Here is a 19105-nt window from a genome sequence, read left to right as displayed (position 1 = left end):
TTTTTTTTTTAATTTAATTTTTATTTTTCAATATTCCTATTGCTATTTTCACACTTTATAAATTTCAAACCAATAATGACACATTTAAATATCATTTAAGTAATAATCATGTTAATTATTTGTTTAGAAATCTTCAAATATTTATTTACTATTTTTTTAAAAAAAATTGTTTTATAATTTATTTTTAAAAATATCCATAGACATATACATTCATATTTATGTAAAATTAAAATTATGAGTGCGATATTTAGTCAACTTTTCACATTTTTTGTTATTATGTTTCCAGTAAATCTTGAATTTAATTTCTAACTATTAGTTTGATGTTGAATTTTTTTTTGATGAAATATATTTTATTCTATGAAAAGTTAACGTTATTTTACCAAATTTTTTTTAATTATACTATTTAATTGTAGGTTATAAAAAGTTGTACACAACTATTATTATAATTTGTATCTCAAACCCGAATGAGCTGTAAGAACTCAACTTACTTGCTCCAAACAACCTAGAGGTATAAAGTTTAAATAATTATACAAGAAATTAATTATATATATATGAAAGAAAAAAAATAGAAAAGTGACAGAAACAATAATGTCACTTTTGGGCTTTCTGATGCCTCGTGAACATCTCTAGTTGGAGTCTATTTTATGTATTCAAACTAATTAAGTTTGGATTGTGACAATATAATATATTGTTGATAATAGCTTTGATTATTGGAAGGGCTGAAGTTGGGAGCTTTGTGATAAACACAACAATGTCTGTGTACAGAAACAAAAAGACAAAAACAAAAGTTAATTAATTACAAAATATAAATAAGTAATATTAATGTCCATTCATTTAAAAGTCTATTTAAAGCACTTTCCATTTCAACCCTATATATATTTGAATAATTCTTTGTTCTTCTTCTTCTTTTGAACACGATTCTCAAAGGAAATGAGACAAGTACACCAAAACACATCATCAATTTCATCCATGCACTTTTTTTTATTAATAATATATTTTTCTTTTCAATTTTAGTACTTAATCTTGCAATAATTAATCAATTGAACATATAACTAATGTTGTAAAGATGAGTCACAGTGTGAATACCAAAATCAAGAAAATATAGTATAAAAATAAATATATACTATGATATCATTTTTTGTTGAAGATCATGAAGGTAGAAAAGGTTTGGTCAAATATGTTTTGTTCTAACTCTTTAATATATCCTCGTTTCATTTGAGTTATTCATACCGTATTGTCTTCATATAATATATCGTTGAAAGAATTTTACTAAAAGACAAGTCACACGCTCCGCGAACCTCTTATGAGTGATGTATTTACTATACAATTTGCTAATTCTTATTAATGAGACAAATTTTCCAACATTAGAAAGATAAATTGGAGAAATTAAAAAAAAGTTGAAAAATTAATGGGATGAAATGTGGAAGTATTGTCTAATTTTGATAATTATACAGATTACTTTGAACTAAAAGTTCAAAAGAAAACTAATTTGGAAAATGTTCTAAATCACATTACAAGAAATCGAGATTCTCTCTACGCAGAAATAGACGTCGGTGAAAGTAACGTCAGAAAAAAGTCCATCTTCGATGCTTAAAAATACACGTCGGTCGAGACAAAACGTCGGAGAAAGGTAAATTAAAATATTTAATTCTCTATTTTCCCCGATGTTTGTGTGTGTGGCGTTAGGGAAGGTTTAGGCACTACCAACATCTATATTGACTACGTTGGGTAAAAATATACAATAAAATAATTGTTCAACTTCCTCTAACGTCATGCAAGAGACGTCAGGAGAGGTGAATCCTATGTCCGACGTCGTAAGTAAAACGTCGCGATAGGTGAAAACTATTCCCAACGTTTTACTTATTACATCAAAAATAGGTGGGTTTCTCGACGTCTTCGAAGTGCGTCGGGAGTTCCCTATAAAAACACACTTCCAGTTTTGTAATTCATATAATTGAAAATAAGAAGGCCGAGAGAGTTGAGAGAAAGACCGAGAAAGAGAGAAATCCACACGGTTGCTCACCGCTGCTCATCGCTGTCTCCTATTTGTCGTCATCTGTTGTCGCTGCTCTCCATTTCAATAAATGGTTTAGTTTATTTAGTTATTGTTTTGTTTTAGTTAATTAGTTTTAGTAATTAGATTTGAAATTAATTGTAGTATTTAGATTTTGAATTAGTCGTAGGTTATAGTATTGAATTCAAATTTGAAGTGTTGTTAGGATTTAAGATTGAAGTTGAGATTGGAGTTGAATTTGAGATTGAATTTGAATTTGAATTAAAAAGTTTCAGTTTCAATTTGAATTTGGGGTTATATTGAATTTAGGGTGATTATATTGAATCAGTAGTTAATGGTAGCTTCTTTAGTTCAAACTTATGGACGAATGTTGTGGAATATTGTTATTGTGGTAGAATATTGTTGTATTTATGAGATGTTGTTGTATCAATTTTTCTTAAGTTGAAGTATTTAATAAGTAATCTATAAATGTTGTTTGTGGAATGTTGTTGTATCAATCTCTGTGGATCAAAGAATGTTATAAACTTCCCAAGTTATTAGTTTTGTTTAGTAATAAATGTTGCGAAGTGATTGCGACACAAAGCGACCGACGTCCTTGATTATTTAATTTTAATAAATAAATATGTTTGAAGTCGCTACTAACCATATTAAGGTGTGATTAGTCACAAAAAAAAAAAAAAAGATAGTCTACGTAAATCCATGAGATTTAAGTTCAAGAGTGAATTGTTTGTAGGAAAGGTGTTAGCATCCAACAATACTCATAAAATAGTTACCTAAATTAGAGGGGTTCACAAAACAAAATTTTTTATTCACGTTTTTTAAATGTCCCACGGTTATCAATTCACATTAGAAAAATGTAGTTTTTTTTTTTCAAAAGATATGTTTTTATTTATTCACCTCAAGAATATTAAAATACAAAACTTTAATATTTTAATCTTCATCATAGGTGTCTAACAAGAAATTTCATGTATGTAAGAATTAATAAATTCATAGAAAACACTACTCAGTCTCATTTAAAAATATGAAATTGTTTATAATTTTAAAGACATAAAATCTATTTTTTTTTTCTGATTTTAATTTTTATATTTAAATTGAAAAATAAATAATAATAATAGTAATGACAAAATAATGTGAAATTTGAGAAATATACCTGTTCTGAAATAGTTATATAGGTTGTGTAAAAGTTGTGTGAGATAAAATAATAAAAATTATAGAGATAAAATAATACATAAACAAACTAATATAGAGACAAAATAATATAGAGATAAAATAATATAGGACAAGTAATACATAAACAAATAACATAAGCAACCGAATAAATAAAGTAGGATGCAAAATAAAGCACAACTCACAACATGCACGAACACAAATAATGACAGATGCAAAATAATTAATTAAGGCAGACAAGTGTAAGTAATGTGGGATGTCAGGATACCAAATACTTAATTAACACAGGTATCAAATATGTGCCAAATAATTACTAATTAATTAATGCATGATGTCAAATGGGTGTCAAGTAATCAATATCAGTTAAATAGTTAATGCAAGATGGATGGTAATTAATTAATGCAGTATGCAAATAATTAAGCAACATGCCAAAATGCTAATTAATTAATGCAAGATACTAAGTCATTAATTAACACATGATGTCGAATGAGTATGATGCAGATGCAAATAATTAAAGCAGAATGTCAAGATGATAATTAATTAATTAATGGAGGATGCAAATAATTAACAATGGAGCCAACTAACTAATTAATTAATGCATGATGCATATAACTAAATCATGATACCAAATGAATAATTAAGACATATGTCGAATAAGCTAAGGATGTCATGATGCCAAATAATTAAAGCAAGATGTCAATGGCTTCTAGCATGTCAGATAAATATAGCCAAATATTTGAGTTGCCACATTCCAATGTTGTGCGCTAATTTTTCAAAGATTGTGGTAGATAATGATTTTGTAAAAAACTTTGTAGGTTAACTTTTGAACAAATTTGTTGTACTATGATGATGTCATTTTCTTCAAGATCATAAGTGTAGAAAAGCTTTAGTCAAATATGCTTTGTTTTATCCCCTTTAATATATCCTCCTTTGATTTGAGCTATCCATATCGTGTTGTCTTCATAAAATATATCGTTGGAAAAATTTTACTAAAAGACAAGACACACGTTCCACGAACCCCCTTGTGAGGGATGTATTTACTATACAATTTGTTAGTTCTTATGAATGTGACAATTTTTCCAATATTAGAAAGATAAATTAGAGAAATTAAAAAAAGTAGGAAAATTAATTGGATGAAATGTAGAAGTATTGTCTTATTTTGATAATCATACAAATTACTTTGAACTAAAAGTTTAAAAGAAAACTAATTTATAAAATGCTCTAAATTACACTACAAGAAATCGGAGCTCTCTCAACGGAGAAATAGACATCAGTGAAAGCAACGTCGAAAAAAAAGCCCATCCCCGACACTTAAAAATACATGCTGACCAAGACAAGACGTTGGGAAAAGGTAAATTAAAATATTTAATTCTCGATTTTTCTCATGTTTGTGTGCATGGCGTCAGGGAAGGTTTAGACACTACTAACGTCTATGTTGACTACATTGGGTAAAAATATACAATGAAATAATTGTTCAACTTCCCCCAACGCCATGCAAGAGACGTCGGAAGAGGTGGATCCTATGTCCGACGTCGTAAGTAAAACGTCAGGATAGGTGGAAGCTATTCCCAACGTTTTACTTATTACATCAACAATAGGTGGGTTTCTCGACGTCTTCGAAGTGCGTCAAGAGTTCACCCATAAAAACACACTTCAGTTCTATAATTCATAAAATTGAAAAGGAGAAGGAAGAGAGAGTTGAGAGAGAGACCGAGAAGGAGAGAAATCCACATCGTCGCTCGTCGTTGTCTCTGTTCCGCGATTTATCGTCAACTACTGTCGCCGCTCTTCATTTCGGTAAGTGATTTAGTTTAGTTAGTTATTGTTTTGTTTTAGTTAATTAGTTTTAGTATTTAAATTTTAAATTAATTTTAGTGTTTAGATTTTGAATTAGTCGTAGGTTTTAGTATTGAATTTGAATTTGAAGTGTTGTTAAGATTCAAGATTGATGTTACTTGAATTTAGGGTTACATTGAATTTGAGGGGAGGGGAGGGGGGATATATTGAATTTTGGGTGGTTATATTGAATCTATAGTTAATGGTAGCTTCTTTAGTTCAAACTTATGGACGAATGTTGTGGAATGTTGTTGTATTTGTGGGATGTTGTTGTATCAATTTCTGTTTAGTTGAAGTATTTATAAATAATCTATAAATATTCTTTAAGGAATGTTGTTGTACCAATCTATGTGGATCGACGAATGTTATAAATTTCCCAAGTTATTAGTTTTGTTTAGTAATAAAGTTCACCAAGTTATAAGTTTTTTAGTTCTTTTTCGTTTATGCATATCATTTATCTTTGGAGCTTCATATCTCCATGAATACTAACTCATTTTATGCATATTACCCCTTGATTTGATGTGTTTTTTTTACAACCTTTACATCTATTATTGGAAAGCTATTTCGGATAAGTGTATAGAGCATTCTGCGAGAAAGGAATCAAAAGGAGAAAAGGCAACGCGGAAAGAAATGTTTGGGTTTAAGTTCTATCTTGTTAAGGTTAGTGACACGATAAGAACAGCTGATGAGAAAGAATCATGTGTTTGATGCAAAGTGTTAGGCGTTTAGCATTGTAATGGAGGAAAAGTATCTACACCAAAGAGTGTGGTGAAGAAGTAGGTGTCCTGTTGAATGACTAGACGACCCTCATAGGAAAGTATATGTCTATTATTTCCTCAGAAGATAAAGAGAGTCAGACGATTAAAGAGTTTGGCTTTCCAAGGAGACAATTTGGCGTCTCAAGGGAATATTCAATAGTCGTTGACATTTAGCCTACGTAAGTTTGGGTTGGTTGCATGGTGCGAGAGATCAGTAAGAAAACACGTGTAAAGCGTGGAACTGACCTTTGGATGTGAAAGGACACTATAGATAGGACCCAAGGTCGAGGGGAAAAGGGAGTTTTTGGAGATGTTAGATTTTCTGATAAATTGAGAAGGAAAAGTTCTGAGTGTTGAATGGTTGGTTGAGAGAACCATTGGGTGAGAAGAGAAAGCCAAAAGCAAAGAAGGAAGGAATTGAGGCTAAGTATTTTCGTGAGTGATCCTTAGAAATGAATAAATGTTTGTGAATGATTCTTCATAAGTAAAATGAGTATTTCTGTATAAATGAATAGTTGTTTATAACGGAAACGTTAGTATTTATGATCTTCGTATTGGAAAGAAATGTTTTATAAATGTTGTGTTACAATTACTCTTACGTAATCTTGTGTTTATGTTTATTGCATGACTTGTTTATTTATGTGATAATCTATGTTATGAGTAAATTGTGAGCAAATACTCTATTGTTATTAATCGGGTTGATTGTGTGTTATGGTGTGGTATGATCTATTGCAAGACGCTGGTGAAATCCTAGGTAACTCGCGTGTTGACGTTGATTGAATGTGAATCCCAAGTTTAGGCGAGGGGAGAATCCCAGGTCGGGGCGAGTTGTGATGTAATCTTGGCGTTGGATGCTGGTTGAATGAGAATCTCAGATCTAGACGAAGAATAATGTATGAGATGTTCGTTGAATTTGAATCCCATGTCTGTAAAAAGATTGAATGAGGCGAGACGCTGGTGGAAATTCCATGTAACTTGCATAACTCTAGTTAAATGTGAATCCCAATTTTAGGCGAGGGAAGAATCTTGATGACTTAAGCGAAGGGAACTTATTGTGCTTGTTGTAATTGTGGTTTGATGCGATAAGGACTATATGTTTGTGAACTGGCCTTGTTATTATTATATCTAGATTTGTTGTATTCCTCAAAAAGATTTCTCTCGAACTCATCACTCACTAATATCTTTTGCCTTACGTTTTAAATTTTTTCCTCCCCAAGTTATTAGGCGTGGAAGCAGGAGTAAAGGATGGATCTCAGGCGTGAAAACCAAGTTAAGGAGGGAAGGTAGAGTTGCTATGTAGACTTATGTGACGTGAGAATCGTGTCATCATATCTCGCGTCTAAGGACCCAGTTGGTAAGCATATCGCTCCTTAGCACAGATGGCTCAGTTCAGAAAGAAGGTGACTGCTACACCTAGATTGGTAAGACCAAGCTCGGGAGCCAGAGAGCCCAGGAGCTGAGTCAGTGAAAGAAAGCCCTAAACGTTGTCCACAGGTTGGGTTGTTGGGCGACCAAGGAGAAGGTCGAAATGATGTCTTTACACCTCTAAGTACCCCACTTCAAGAAGTAGTGTTTGTCGGCGAAGAAAGAAAAAAAGTCTTATACTCTAGAACACCTTAGCACGAAAAAGCAACACCTTGGTGAAAGAAGGAAGGTGTGTAGATCAAACTTGGTTTTATTTCTTTTTATGCAAGAAATAAAATGAATGTATTTGTAAATTGAGAACTTTGTGTAAAGTGTTAAGTTAATAAAGAGAACAAGTTTATTTATGCTGTTGTATTTATCTTGTGTGCTTATTGCCTATGGTTGCGGCCTGCTTTGTAGTTAATACAAACGATGTGATCTTGAATCGTTTATGTAGAGACATGGAAGTGGGTGAAGGGATAAGAGCCCTACGCAGCATAATAAATTTAATCAGAATATGAACCATTCTTGGCAAAAAGAATAAGAGGAAGCTAATGTGTGTTTCATGTTTTGAATGAGGCTTTTAGAGTATGTTTATGAAAATGTATTTACATCTTACATGCTCCAAAAGGATTTCTAAACCTCACTCACTAAGTATTTGACTTATGTTTTAAGTTTTCCTTCCCCAAGTATCAAGACGTTGAGACAAGTTAAAAAGAGTCAGGCGAGTAGCAACATGTTGAAGCGTTAGCTAGGCCTTCTAAGTTTGAATTTGAAGAAGCTATGCTAGGCGTTGAAGGTCTGAAGTCTTTATTTTAAGCCTTTGTCGTAAAGAAGTCGTGTTTAATGTACTTGAAACACGTGTTAGGTAATAAAAAGAAGTTTGTTAGTTATCATGCGTTGTGTTTTCTTATCGCTTAATAGTTTTAAGAGTCGAAGTTCAAACTAAGTGTCAAGTGTAAGATTCAAAGGACTAAGGTTTAAGAGTGTTTCACTTAGAGGCATCAGAACTACTCAAGTCGCATTCGCGTGCCGCAACGCGAAAGTCAGAACGCGTTGCTGGGCAAAGCATGAGAGTTATTTCTTTTTAAACACTTTTTTCTATTACTTCCACGTTAAAAATGCATTTAAGTCACTTGAGCTTCGAGAGAGGAAATCTCAAATAAAAATTTTCCTTCTTGTTTTTTTTTTCCTCTCCATGTTTAATTTTAAAAGTAAAATACAAATCCATACCTAATTTTCATATATAATTCTGTATTCATATAGTTGTGACAGTGATAATATGGCATTGCCTTACAAGAATTGAGAAGAAAAAACAAATAGCCTTGTACACCTTGTACACGATGAGTCATCTCACACAGTGGCAGCTTTGAGAGAGAGGAAATCTGAAATCTTGTTGGTGTAGAAATCTGGTTGAATGGAGTTGTTGGGACTTTGAAGTGTTGACAAGCTTGTAACACCTATTAAACAAATCTCAATAAATCAAACTTTTTCCATTATCATCCTACAATATTGGCTAAAAAACTTGAAAACCTATATTGGCCTCAACAAGCAATCTAATCCTTCCTTCTAGTTTCTCAACATTCAGACACAACGTTCTACTTTAGTTTCTAAAATTTACATAAAAAAAATGTATGTATTAATTATTTTCCATTGGCAATCCAACTCCAAATCGTTTGTACGAAGATGTGTGACATTAATTAGTTTCCATGATGACAAAATTTAGAGACTAAAAATGTAGAATGTTAAAAAAAAAAGTAGGGACTAAAGTAGAATAGATGCTGAACTTCAAAGCTGAAAATTTATTATTACCTGATAAAACAAGAAGAGTCTTGCACCCACCATTCTGTCCAAACAGAATATCGGTATCTAATCTATCTCCAACCATGCATATTTGTGACTTCTGAATCCCAAACCTATCATTGCCATGAAAATAACATTATTTGTTTAGAAGGGTTAAGAAAACAAAGAATTACCAACAATGAAGGGTAGAGCTCGAAGTAATACAATACTTCGTTAGTTAACAATATCGACGAGGCAAGTTCGAGAGCTTCATTCACTCTCAAGAAACTTTCCAAAATCATCCTATGACAGGTCTATCTTACTCCTGACTATGTTGATTTGACCCAAAAATTCTAGCTAACTAGTAACTATGTTCTCACCTAGACGAGCCCAAATTAGCCGTATTTTCTTCCTTTCTAGCATGCCTTGTTATACACATGTTTGATACGACACTTGACATCAACCTTGAACTACAGTTAACAGATTTCTTCATAGATAAAAATTTCCAAGAGACACATTTTGTAGGTAATAATAATCTTTTAAAAAGTAGTATACATCATGTCTACTAAAACTGTGTCAGGCTTAACTAAATGCTAATTTGTAAGGCCGATATAAATTTATAATAACACAGCAACTTGTTGCCAATGACGAATTATTCCACAACTCTTGGTATGTGATAAAAGCATTCTCTCTCACATTAGTGCATTCGTAGTATGGTAATTGTGTCAATAATTCATTTTTATATGGTTCATATATGACTATCAAGATCCTAAATAGAAATATAGTTTTTTTTCTTCTTGCAATACCAGCGAGTGTCTAGGATCAACTTGCACAAACCTACCCTCCATCAAGTTCTTGCATAGAAATATATGATTTTTTTTTTCTTTTTTGTAATCTGCGTGAATGTATAAGATCAATTTGCACAAACCTTTACTATTTTTACAAGACAACGAACTATCCTATTATATTTAGTTTCCAAGAAAATTCAAGAAAACTCTTTCAAGATCTAAAATCATAAATAGTTGGCCACCATGACTAGAACCCATTCCCCCTAAAGCTCTTTACTACTTTTATTGGTCCTTTTGAACACTAAACCAACCATATAGAAATACAGGCATAAAAGAACTTCTTAAGACATTCCTTAATCCCAATCACATCCTAAGAGAGATACATAAACTAACCAGATACTCTGTCGTATATCATTAGACAATTAAGAGACCTTTTATGTGAAACATTGTATAATTTTGAACAGAGCAGCAACATATAAACATTACTTGTTTGCTAAGTAGTCCATCATGAAAGTTGAGGGCTTCCCAACAACTAATGGCTCACGTTGGGTCGATCCGCAAAGAGCACCAACCATTGAACCACCACCTGATTTATGGACAAACAAAAAAGGGCTAAAGAGCATCCTCTATTTACAAAAGTTCTTAAAAACTATAGAAACAAGGAAAAACAATTTTTTAAAAAAAACTTCAATTTTTTAGAACTTTCTATTTTCAGCTTCAGAAACAATGATCTACTTCAACAAAATGGAACTCATTATCTTTATTCTGGCAAGTCATTATACACCAGGTTCTTGCAGTTTATACAAGGAAACAAATTGAAACATGTTAAAGACAACAAAACCTCCACCTGTCTCTACCTTCATATAATATTATTCACTTTCGACATAAGTCTTCATGACTTTGTTTTTAAAACCACTCAAAAAGGTCTCCATGTTACTGGAGATAGTTGCCCTCACTTATATACTCATAATCTTTCTATTATCTGGCTAATGTGGGACATTATTTTGTACCCGAGAAAACCTAACCTAACAAAATGAATGATAAGTACTACTCCTTAAAACAAGTACTAGAAAACAGAGAAAGTGGGAGAGAACTGAACCTGCCCACTCTTGCGCATCTGTCAGATGAGTGACAGCATCACGATTAGTTGCAATGAAGAGGCAACCAGGATTTTCTCTTATGCAGAGTGTTCCATACCTTCATTGCCAAAAAAAAACAAACCATTTACAAAAAGTCTCTTACGATAACCAATATCATAACTCAACAGTTAAATGAGAGTCTTTTCAATGAGGTTTAGGTTCAAATTCCCGCTAACACATTTGTTGTACAGTTAAAAATTCTATAGCATTGCAAAGAAATAGACTACTCCACTAAAGGAAAAAATTTCACCACATAACTTTTAAAAAACGAATGAAATAAACAAAATAAACAAAATAATTAGTTTGAGAATCTTGTGATCATATAACTAGAGAAACAAGTTAATGAGTAATGTTTACTAGAGATAGGACTTACTGCACTTTGTAGTAGTTAAAGTATCGATCAAATCCAACCACAACAGCTCCCACCTTCATGGAAACAGTAATTTGTTAAACAAAATCCATCCACTACAAAGCAAAAATGAGGAAGAAGAGATTCTTGATTGAGTATAGTAAGCCTGAATTAAACTAATGTATGAAAGTGATAGGAACGACAATTGGATAGTTAGGAATATGTCAGGATTCCAACACACTTTCTAATAAAACACCCAAGTGTGGAGTGAATGAGAGGAGAGTAAGGTAAACATTTTTTTAGCTGGTTAAGGCTTGAGGGATTTCAAGAGAGAAAGTCCAAGTGTTTCAAATTACTACCACTGCAGCTTTTTTATCTTTTATCTTTCAATCTATTTTAGTTATTTAGTTTGTACCAGAAAGGAATAAGAAAGGAGACTAAGAAGAGCATTACACAGGATATCAATATGTAATTGGCAGGGTAGGGGCGACAACTTTTTGGCTATCACGACTAGGGCAGGGAGAGTTTAGAGTCTCTCAAAGACCTACTCAATAGCTTAAAATTGTTTTCGCTTAGTGAAGTTCTACTTAGAGCTCTTCAGCACACAATACAACTTCAAAATACTTCTGATAGGTGATAGTAGTTGAGAGAGTTGCACCCTTTCTTTTTCTCTTTTCTTTTTATAGAAACAAAGAAGGCTACATCTTCATTCCTATTTGATATCATCTAAAGGAAATTAAATCTATGCAAGAAACTTGATAATAAAGCAAGAAAGATTAGAAATGTACATCCTCATCGTGCTCCATCAGAAAGCCTGGCTTTAGTTCTATCTTCTTACCTCCATCCTCCTGTAAGAAGATGAAATATGTATTCTATAACTTCACATCTATTCATCTTGACGAATGATAGTAAACTTTGAGTTTATGTGAAATAAGGAGCATTGCTTATCATGCTAGCCAATCAACATGTACTAAGAGACTACAAATATAGGAAGAGTGATTTTTCCATTTCCATATGACCCCACGGCACATACAGACATATGAGGGGTGTCTATATGAACGGCGGGACTTATTTATGAAACCATGAATGAACGTGGCTGCATAAATCTTTATAAGCCTCATGAAGTCCTTTCTTTAATAATCAAAGATCACAATTTACCGAATTCATTAGTGTAGCCAGATCATCTCAATATCCTTTTTAAGTGACAGTTTAATAGACTACCATCAGGAAAATGAGAAACACTGTATTATGTATTGTAAGATTTTATTTATTCATGGAAATAAATAAGAGAAAATGAGTGCATGACATTGAAAGAACATAGGAGACATACATAATAGCTGTAGGAACTCAAAATACTAATAACCTGAAAGATTTTTTTTTCTCTCTCCTTTCCCTCTCCACGTAATTGGGCACATAAAAAAAAAATCCAGAAATGAATTCTCCGTTTCTCTCTTTGGTCCAATTGGAGATGTCTTTTATAACTCTTTTGATTGGAGGCCTTCTTTTTTCTCACTCTATTATTACTATTATTAATATTATGTGTAAACTTCATGAATTAGTGAAATTGTTTTTTATACAAAATAAATGTCAATGGAACCTAATTCTTTAAACTATGCCGATTTTCATCTCGCAATGTCTGTAACAATTAAGGATCAGGCTCAGTAATCACTGCTAAAAACGTTTGACGTATGCATTTATTTATCAAAGTCACATTATACTTTACAGACTTGCAATATAAGAACTGGTTGCATAGAGGTGACAGGATATTTCATAGCACAAAAAGATAAATAAATTTCATCATAAATACCGGTCCACCAAGGTACTGATATCCAGCGAGTTCAAGTTCTTTCAAAATGCCCTCCTCACCAATCACATATATCTGACATCACAAAGTCTCAAGTTCAGGCTAAAAATATCATTGCCATGGAAATTTTACTACTTGAAAAATCATAATCACCTTGAGAACTTTGAGAAATAGGAAGTTTTGCAATAAATGCAATAGATTAGATAATGTACAAATCGGTTTAGCTCAATGGTTAAAAATTCCTTAAAAACCAAAGGTTCAAATCTCTATCCTCTTTGTGGTATCATATTTTAGTAATAAATAAAAGTTAATAACATTATAAGAGATATCAGATAGCCAGAGCAAACAAGTACCTTCTTCTCTTTTGGGAAATCAATGGACTTCAAATATGCAGCGGCAGCAAAAGATGATGCAAAAATTTCTTCCTGAAATACTTGAATTTAGTAACCAACATAACTTTTAAGGTTGAATTTGAAGGACTTTTGTAACTATCCTATATAATTTTTGTTACGGAGCAGGGTCTTCGTTTTCTTTTGAGCTTGATTTTCTTTGTATGTCCCATGTATTCTTTCATTTTTTTTCTCAATTGTTGTTTTCATTAGAAAGAAAATAAAGGAATTTGATCCAAGAACTTCAAGTCACTGACCTCGGTGACACTAAGACCAAGTGTTTCGAACTTTTTGCCATACTGCTTCCTGGACTTTGTTGAATTGTTAGTAACAAAAACTAATCGCTTTCCCTGAAATTTAAAAAATAATAGATAATAAAAAAAGTGAGAAGAAGAGAAAAGGCAATATGATCCATCAACTGAAGAAATTGCAGATTTGTGTATCCTTTTAACTCATGTATAAAAATGTATATTAATTTGTCCCTATCACCACTGCTTTTAAGGCCGTAAGTTACCAAAAATGGGTTAGAAGATCAAGTTCTATACCTTTGATCGAAGCATATCAAGGGTTTCTGGAACTCCATCTATAAGCTTGTCTCCTTTCCATATAACCCCTGCAGTTAAATAATTGAAAAGCTTTTAACATATTGACTACAAAAGAGAAGGAGGACGGGGATCTTTTCCTTTTCCGCTACAGTCTCAACAGGAAGACAAACATCATAGGAAAAACCAAATATAGAGAAAATTTTGAAACATTCTGAACTAATATTTTCTCTTCTATATTTCCCACCCCAAATGCAAAATTGTTAAAATACTTGACGAAAAGTGGCCTAGTTACACATTACTAACGAAAATCCAAACTTCCATCAAGTAAAATTTCAAATGGGGATATGAGATTTTTAATTCCTTTCATGATGTGAAAAACAACAATTGAAGTGGAACTAATGTAACTGCGGCCAGACACTTTCAAAGTATTTACAAAATAGTTTATTAAAAATGTCGTTAATAGCCACTCCTCACAAAAAACTTATTTCTATAAAGGATGTCTGCAGAACTGATACAAATGGATGGCTTTGAGAATGAGCTGCTCTGTTCCAAACTTCTTCACCAGATCAGCCGTTCATACGAGCTGGATCAGTCCTGAGTTTCCCAACTGCCTCACCCTACTACATTTAGTTAGTGATTAAGGAATTTTGTAGAATACTAAAGCCTAAATAAATAGGTAGCTACCATGGTTTGAACCTATGCCCTCACAGCTCAATCTTATTGACCATTTGGTCTGGTCAAGTCATACCCTTTTCTCCAAGCTCATTATGTTTGGCACTGGAAATATCATGTCATACCCTTTTCTCCAAGCTCATGAACAATATTCATAAGAGTAATCATAAAATGAATCTCATACAATCATGAGTAAACAGAAGTTAAATCATGCCTTCATCCACTGTGAAATTGCTAATTATTTTGGAACCACACGAAATTTTATTCATGTGGGAAACGTCATCTCCCCCTCACGTCTCTTCTCAAAATTGGAACTTAACTTTCTCTAGGCACTTTTCTCCTATATAATATAAAACTCTCCATCCATTTTAAAAATTTGTTGAAGTGTGGTTTACTTGATAAGGAAGACTTTTCTGGATCTTGTAGATAAGGCGTTGTATTTATAAGAAAGGTAATATGTTCAATCCTAGAAGACAATCACTCATATGTCTCATGAAACCAAACACTCAAGTGAGTAAAAATTTTTTTAAAGAGACAACGTGAAGAGCTCAGTTTTTGTCTTGTATATAAGGTTACTAATTTTCTGATTGTTTATGTGTTTTATTCGAATAACATGAATTATGTTATTCAAAAACATCGTCTACAACAAATGAACACGACAAACTAGAACATCATCCTCAAAGACCTCCTCGCTCAAGTAAACTCCAATTTCTCTCATTTAAACAACATAAACAATAACAGATAAATCATCGATAACTTAAAAGCTTATGCTGATAGATTATGGTAAACTTAATTGTATCAACAATTTAACATTTCCGCTCAATTGTTGGCAAATCACGGTTGAATACAAAAATTTAAGCTAATGTGCTTGGTCAACTGAATTGATTACATGAATACTTGAATAAAAACCAAAAAAAAACGAGCCAGAAAGGCAAGGATCCACCATTCACAACAACCAAACGAGTTCTATAGTTTGGATGCAAGAAAACTGTATGGAGAAATGGGAGAAGAAAAGAACTGACCATCACAATCGAAAATGAAGGTCTCAACTGAATCAATGAGTTCATCAGCATTTTGAAGTGGCTGAGCAGAAGCACGAACAGCAAAACCCTCCATTCTAGACCTGTTAAACTTCCTGTTGGAGCTAGTATTCCATCCAAAACTCACATACCCAGAACAGGAACAATCGGATAAATTAGGAGAAAAATGGTTGAAACCCAAGAATCTGGGGATGTTGCGGTTCAAATTGGAAAAGGATTTGGATGCATTTGTTGAAGAAGCAACAATGAGTGAATGTGAAGCCGCTGTGCTTGTTCTGCTCAGCATATCTGTTTACCTTTTTTCTTTTCTGTAGCGCCTTGGTTTCTGTGTTGACAGTTTGAGGCCGTTAAAACTCATTGTACAAAAGAAAAAATTGTGACCTGAGATGAGTGGCGCTCCTTCGTTTGTTTGGGATTATAGTGCATTCAAAGTTTTCTCTTTCCCAAAATCTTTGGTGTTCAATAGTTAAGGGCCCATTTGTAGTCGATAGCATTTTCTTGGTGTTGATTCTCAAAATTCGATTTTGTAAAAGTTTTTATTTATTAATCATTTCGCAAATTGTTTATGATTAATGACTGCTCGTCATGACACACTACCCACCTCACAGTTTGAAAAAAAAATGGAATTCATTCTAGGTGATCATCGTATTAAGAGATGATCATCATGATGTTGGGGCTATATTACACAAGGTCATCTCTACCTTGATATGTTATTAAATGTCGTTACGATGCATTCTACCATGAACATAATAGTGATAGATTTCATACATTTGTGGAGATGAATCATTATTCATAAGGGAGGTCTGTAAATGGATCATCATACACGGTCAAAACTCAAATTATTTTGCTTAATGGATAAAATATGTATTACCAATTAAAAGTCAAATTAGTTTGATCTTTTCACGGTGGAAAATTTCGATCGAAATTTCAATAGGCTCGATGTTTCTTATGAGCATATTGAAATTCAAGATTCAAATGGAAATTTCGAAGTTCTTTTTCTCTCCTTGGACTAGCTCAAATGATGTTTTTTTAATATTTATGTACTTGTGTTGATTACCCATAATTTCATACAACAATTTATAATTTTATCTCAAATGGTTGTACTATTTTACAATCTAAAGCCTTTTATTTCCAAATAAACCAAAATTTGACAAAAATTACATAGTGTTACAAATAATTATTAAGAAAAATTTTCAAAAATAACACATTTTACAAAATATTTACAACCTATAGCAAATTCTATTACTGATAGTCATTGATATGTTATAGTGATATAAGACTATCAATGATATTGATAGAATCCAAAATTTTGTGATAGCTTATAAATATTTTAATTTATTTTGCTATTTTTAAAAATGTCCCTAATACTAATATAAGTAGATGTTCATTAGTGTATGCTTAGTGGCCATAACCGCATGTCAATCCATTAGTGTGCAAACATGGCTTCGTAGTGGCCCTAATCCACCTCCTACTTGTGACTTTGGTGGAGTTGTGAGATACACCAAGATTGTAGAAAAATCCAAATAAATTGTAGAAATATAAGATTTTGATTTTCTTAATTTTCTAATTTCCTTTAATTTCTAATTTTCTTAATTTCTTAATTTCTTTATATTTTATTATTTTAATATTATATTTTCTCTTGTATTTCGATTGTGCCCCATTTTCACAACAAGTTATCAAGGGTTGACGACTCGAATAACCGTAATTTAGTTTTCAACCCAACCCATAAAATATGGGTTGGGTTGTCGAGTTGTCTTTTTTCTTTTTCCATTTTCTAATGGTTATCGGGTTGGCCTGCGGAGGAGACGAACGGATAGATCTTAGAGATGAAGAAGAGTCAGAGATTGGAGATGGAGGAGGGATTGAAATATAAGATCATACTGTAGAGGTTGAGATCGAAGACAGACGGAACGGACGGGTCTAACCGTCTTGGGTTCAAACGGAATGGATGTGACTCAGGTTCGAATGAAACGAAGACCGACAGAATGAATCTGAAACGGGGGAGGAGATGTCAAAGAGCTAAGACGGAGGAGGAGATGCCGAAGAGTTGAGACGCCATAGGAGATGGGCGAGATTGCATGAGGGAGAGGCGAAAAGTTGTGTGTGTCTAAGCTGAGATAGAGGAGGAGACGCGCAAGGGAGAGAAAGAAAGGTGAATGGTGAAGTGTGCGACAATGCGTTGTGCGAGGGAGAGGCAGAAAGACCCAACCCAACCCAAAAAAAATGATTTTTTTTTAACCCAACCTAACCCATATTTTAACCTAACTCAACTCAACTCTTATAATATGGGTTGGATAGTCCGGGTTATTCGAGTTCAACCCATATTCTACCCCTAATATAGGTTCAATGACTTTTTTCATCTTTTTTGAAGCGAGAGAAAAAGTCAGATTAAAACAAAAAACAAAGGAAAATGGACAAGTCTTTTCTTATGCAAGAGCAACCATCAAGTCTTTTCATTTCATTCCAACTCGATAGAAAAGAGCAATAAATTGGTCTCTTGTTCAATTAGATGTCATAATGCTTTCCTACAGAAGTATATATGGATCTTTTGTTAGAAAAGCATAGAGTATCATTTCAGTAAAGCGTCTTGTACAAACTCCATAAGTCTATCTATGGGCCCAAACAACCATTTCAGTAGTGATTTGACAAATTATGACATTTGTGACTTAATGCAGTCAAAAAGTGAATATTCCTTATTTGATAGAGGTGAGGATCTTTCATGGCTCTACTTGTATACATGGATAATACTACCATTTCGGAGCTTCGAATGAAAATATTGATCCTTTTAAATGCCATCTGTTGCCATGTGTCCGAGACGACCCAGAGCGGTCGACATCCCTAAAATAGTTTGTTTTAAAATAAAATAGAAGTCACCATCAATCTTTTTTATGGTGAAATAATTTTTAAATAAAATCATAAAAAAATGGTTCATGAAAACTAGAATTGAATTCGGGAGTCATTTGTGTATGAGGGAGGTACGCACCCCGCAACACCTGTTTAGAAAACTATGGCCAAATTTCAAATCTTGAATTGAAAATATGCTTTAATTTATTTTAAAAAACCATGTCTTATTTTACCCCTCATTACTCTCATATTTGAAGCAATGATCTCATAAAATAAGTAAAAAACATTCCATCAATTAGACTATATTGAAGAAAATTTTATCATCTGATCAAGAAAGTGAGAAAATAGCACAATTGCTCAAAATCCGTCGTAGGAATAACCTTCTAATAAAGAGATTTTTTAAAATATTAACTAAAATCATTTTTTCTTGAGATCAAATCTTGGACTATCAAAGAGGTTAGTCCTCACCTTAATAATTTTAGAAAATCGGACTTTCAAATTTCCTAGATTCGATCGTAGGATTTTGTTTAAGAAAAATAGTATAAGTTATTAAAAAAGATTTGATTAGAAAACC

The 19105-nt window shown here is 32.7% G+C and overlaps 1 protein-coding gene across 1 annotated transcript; it reads right to left on the bottom strand.

Moving 5' to 3' along the window:
• Positions 1-8263: 8263 nt before the first annotated feature.
• LOC101209186 (phosphoglycolate phosphatase 1B, chloroplastic) lies at positions 8264-16088 on the bottom strand. Its single transcript, XM_004139052.3, has 11 exons — positions 15670-16088; positions 13976-14043; positions 13688-13780; positions 13395-13466; positions 13045-13116; positions 12026-12085; positions 11262-11314; positions 10849-10946; positions 10236-10335; positions 8992-9095; positions 8264-8639 (listed from the first exon to the last, which is right to left on the bottom strand). The coding sequence occupies exons 1-11, from the start codon at positions 15971-15973 to the stop codon at positions 8533-8535; spliced, it is 1131 nt and encodes a 376-aa protein (XP_004139100.1). The 5' UTR covers positions 15974-16088; the 3' UTR covers positions 8264-8532.
• Positions 16089-19105: the final 3017 nt, after the last annotated feature.

This window comes from Cucumis sativus, chromosome 1 (assembly GCF_000004075.3).
Source record: "Cucumis sativus cultivar 9930 chromosome 1, Cucumber_9930_V3, whole genome shotgun sequence".
NCBI lineage: Eukaryota > Viridiplantae > Streptophyta > Magnoliopsida > Cucurbitales > Cucurbitaceae > Cucumis > Cucumis sativus.
Note: the sequence above shows the minus strand (reverse complement) of the source record. Positions and strands in the feature narration are given on the sequence as shown.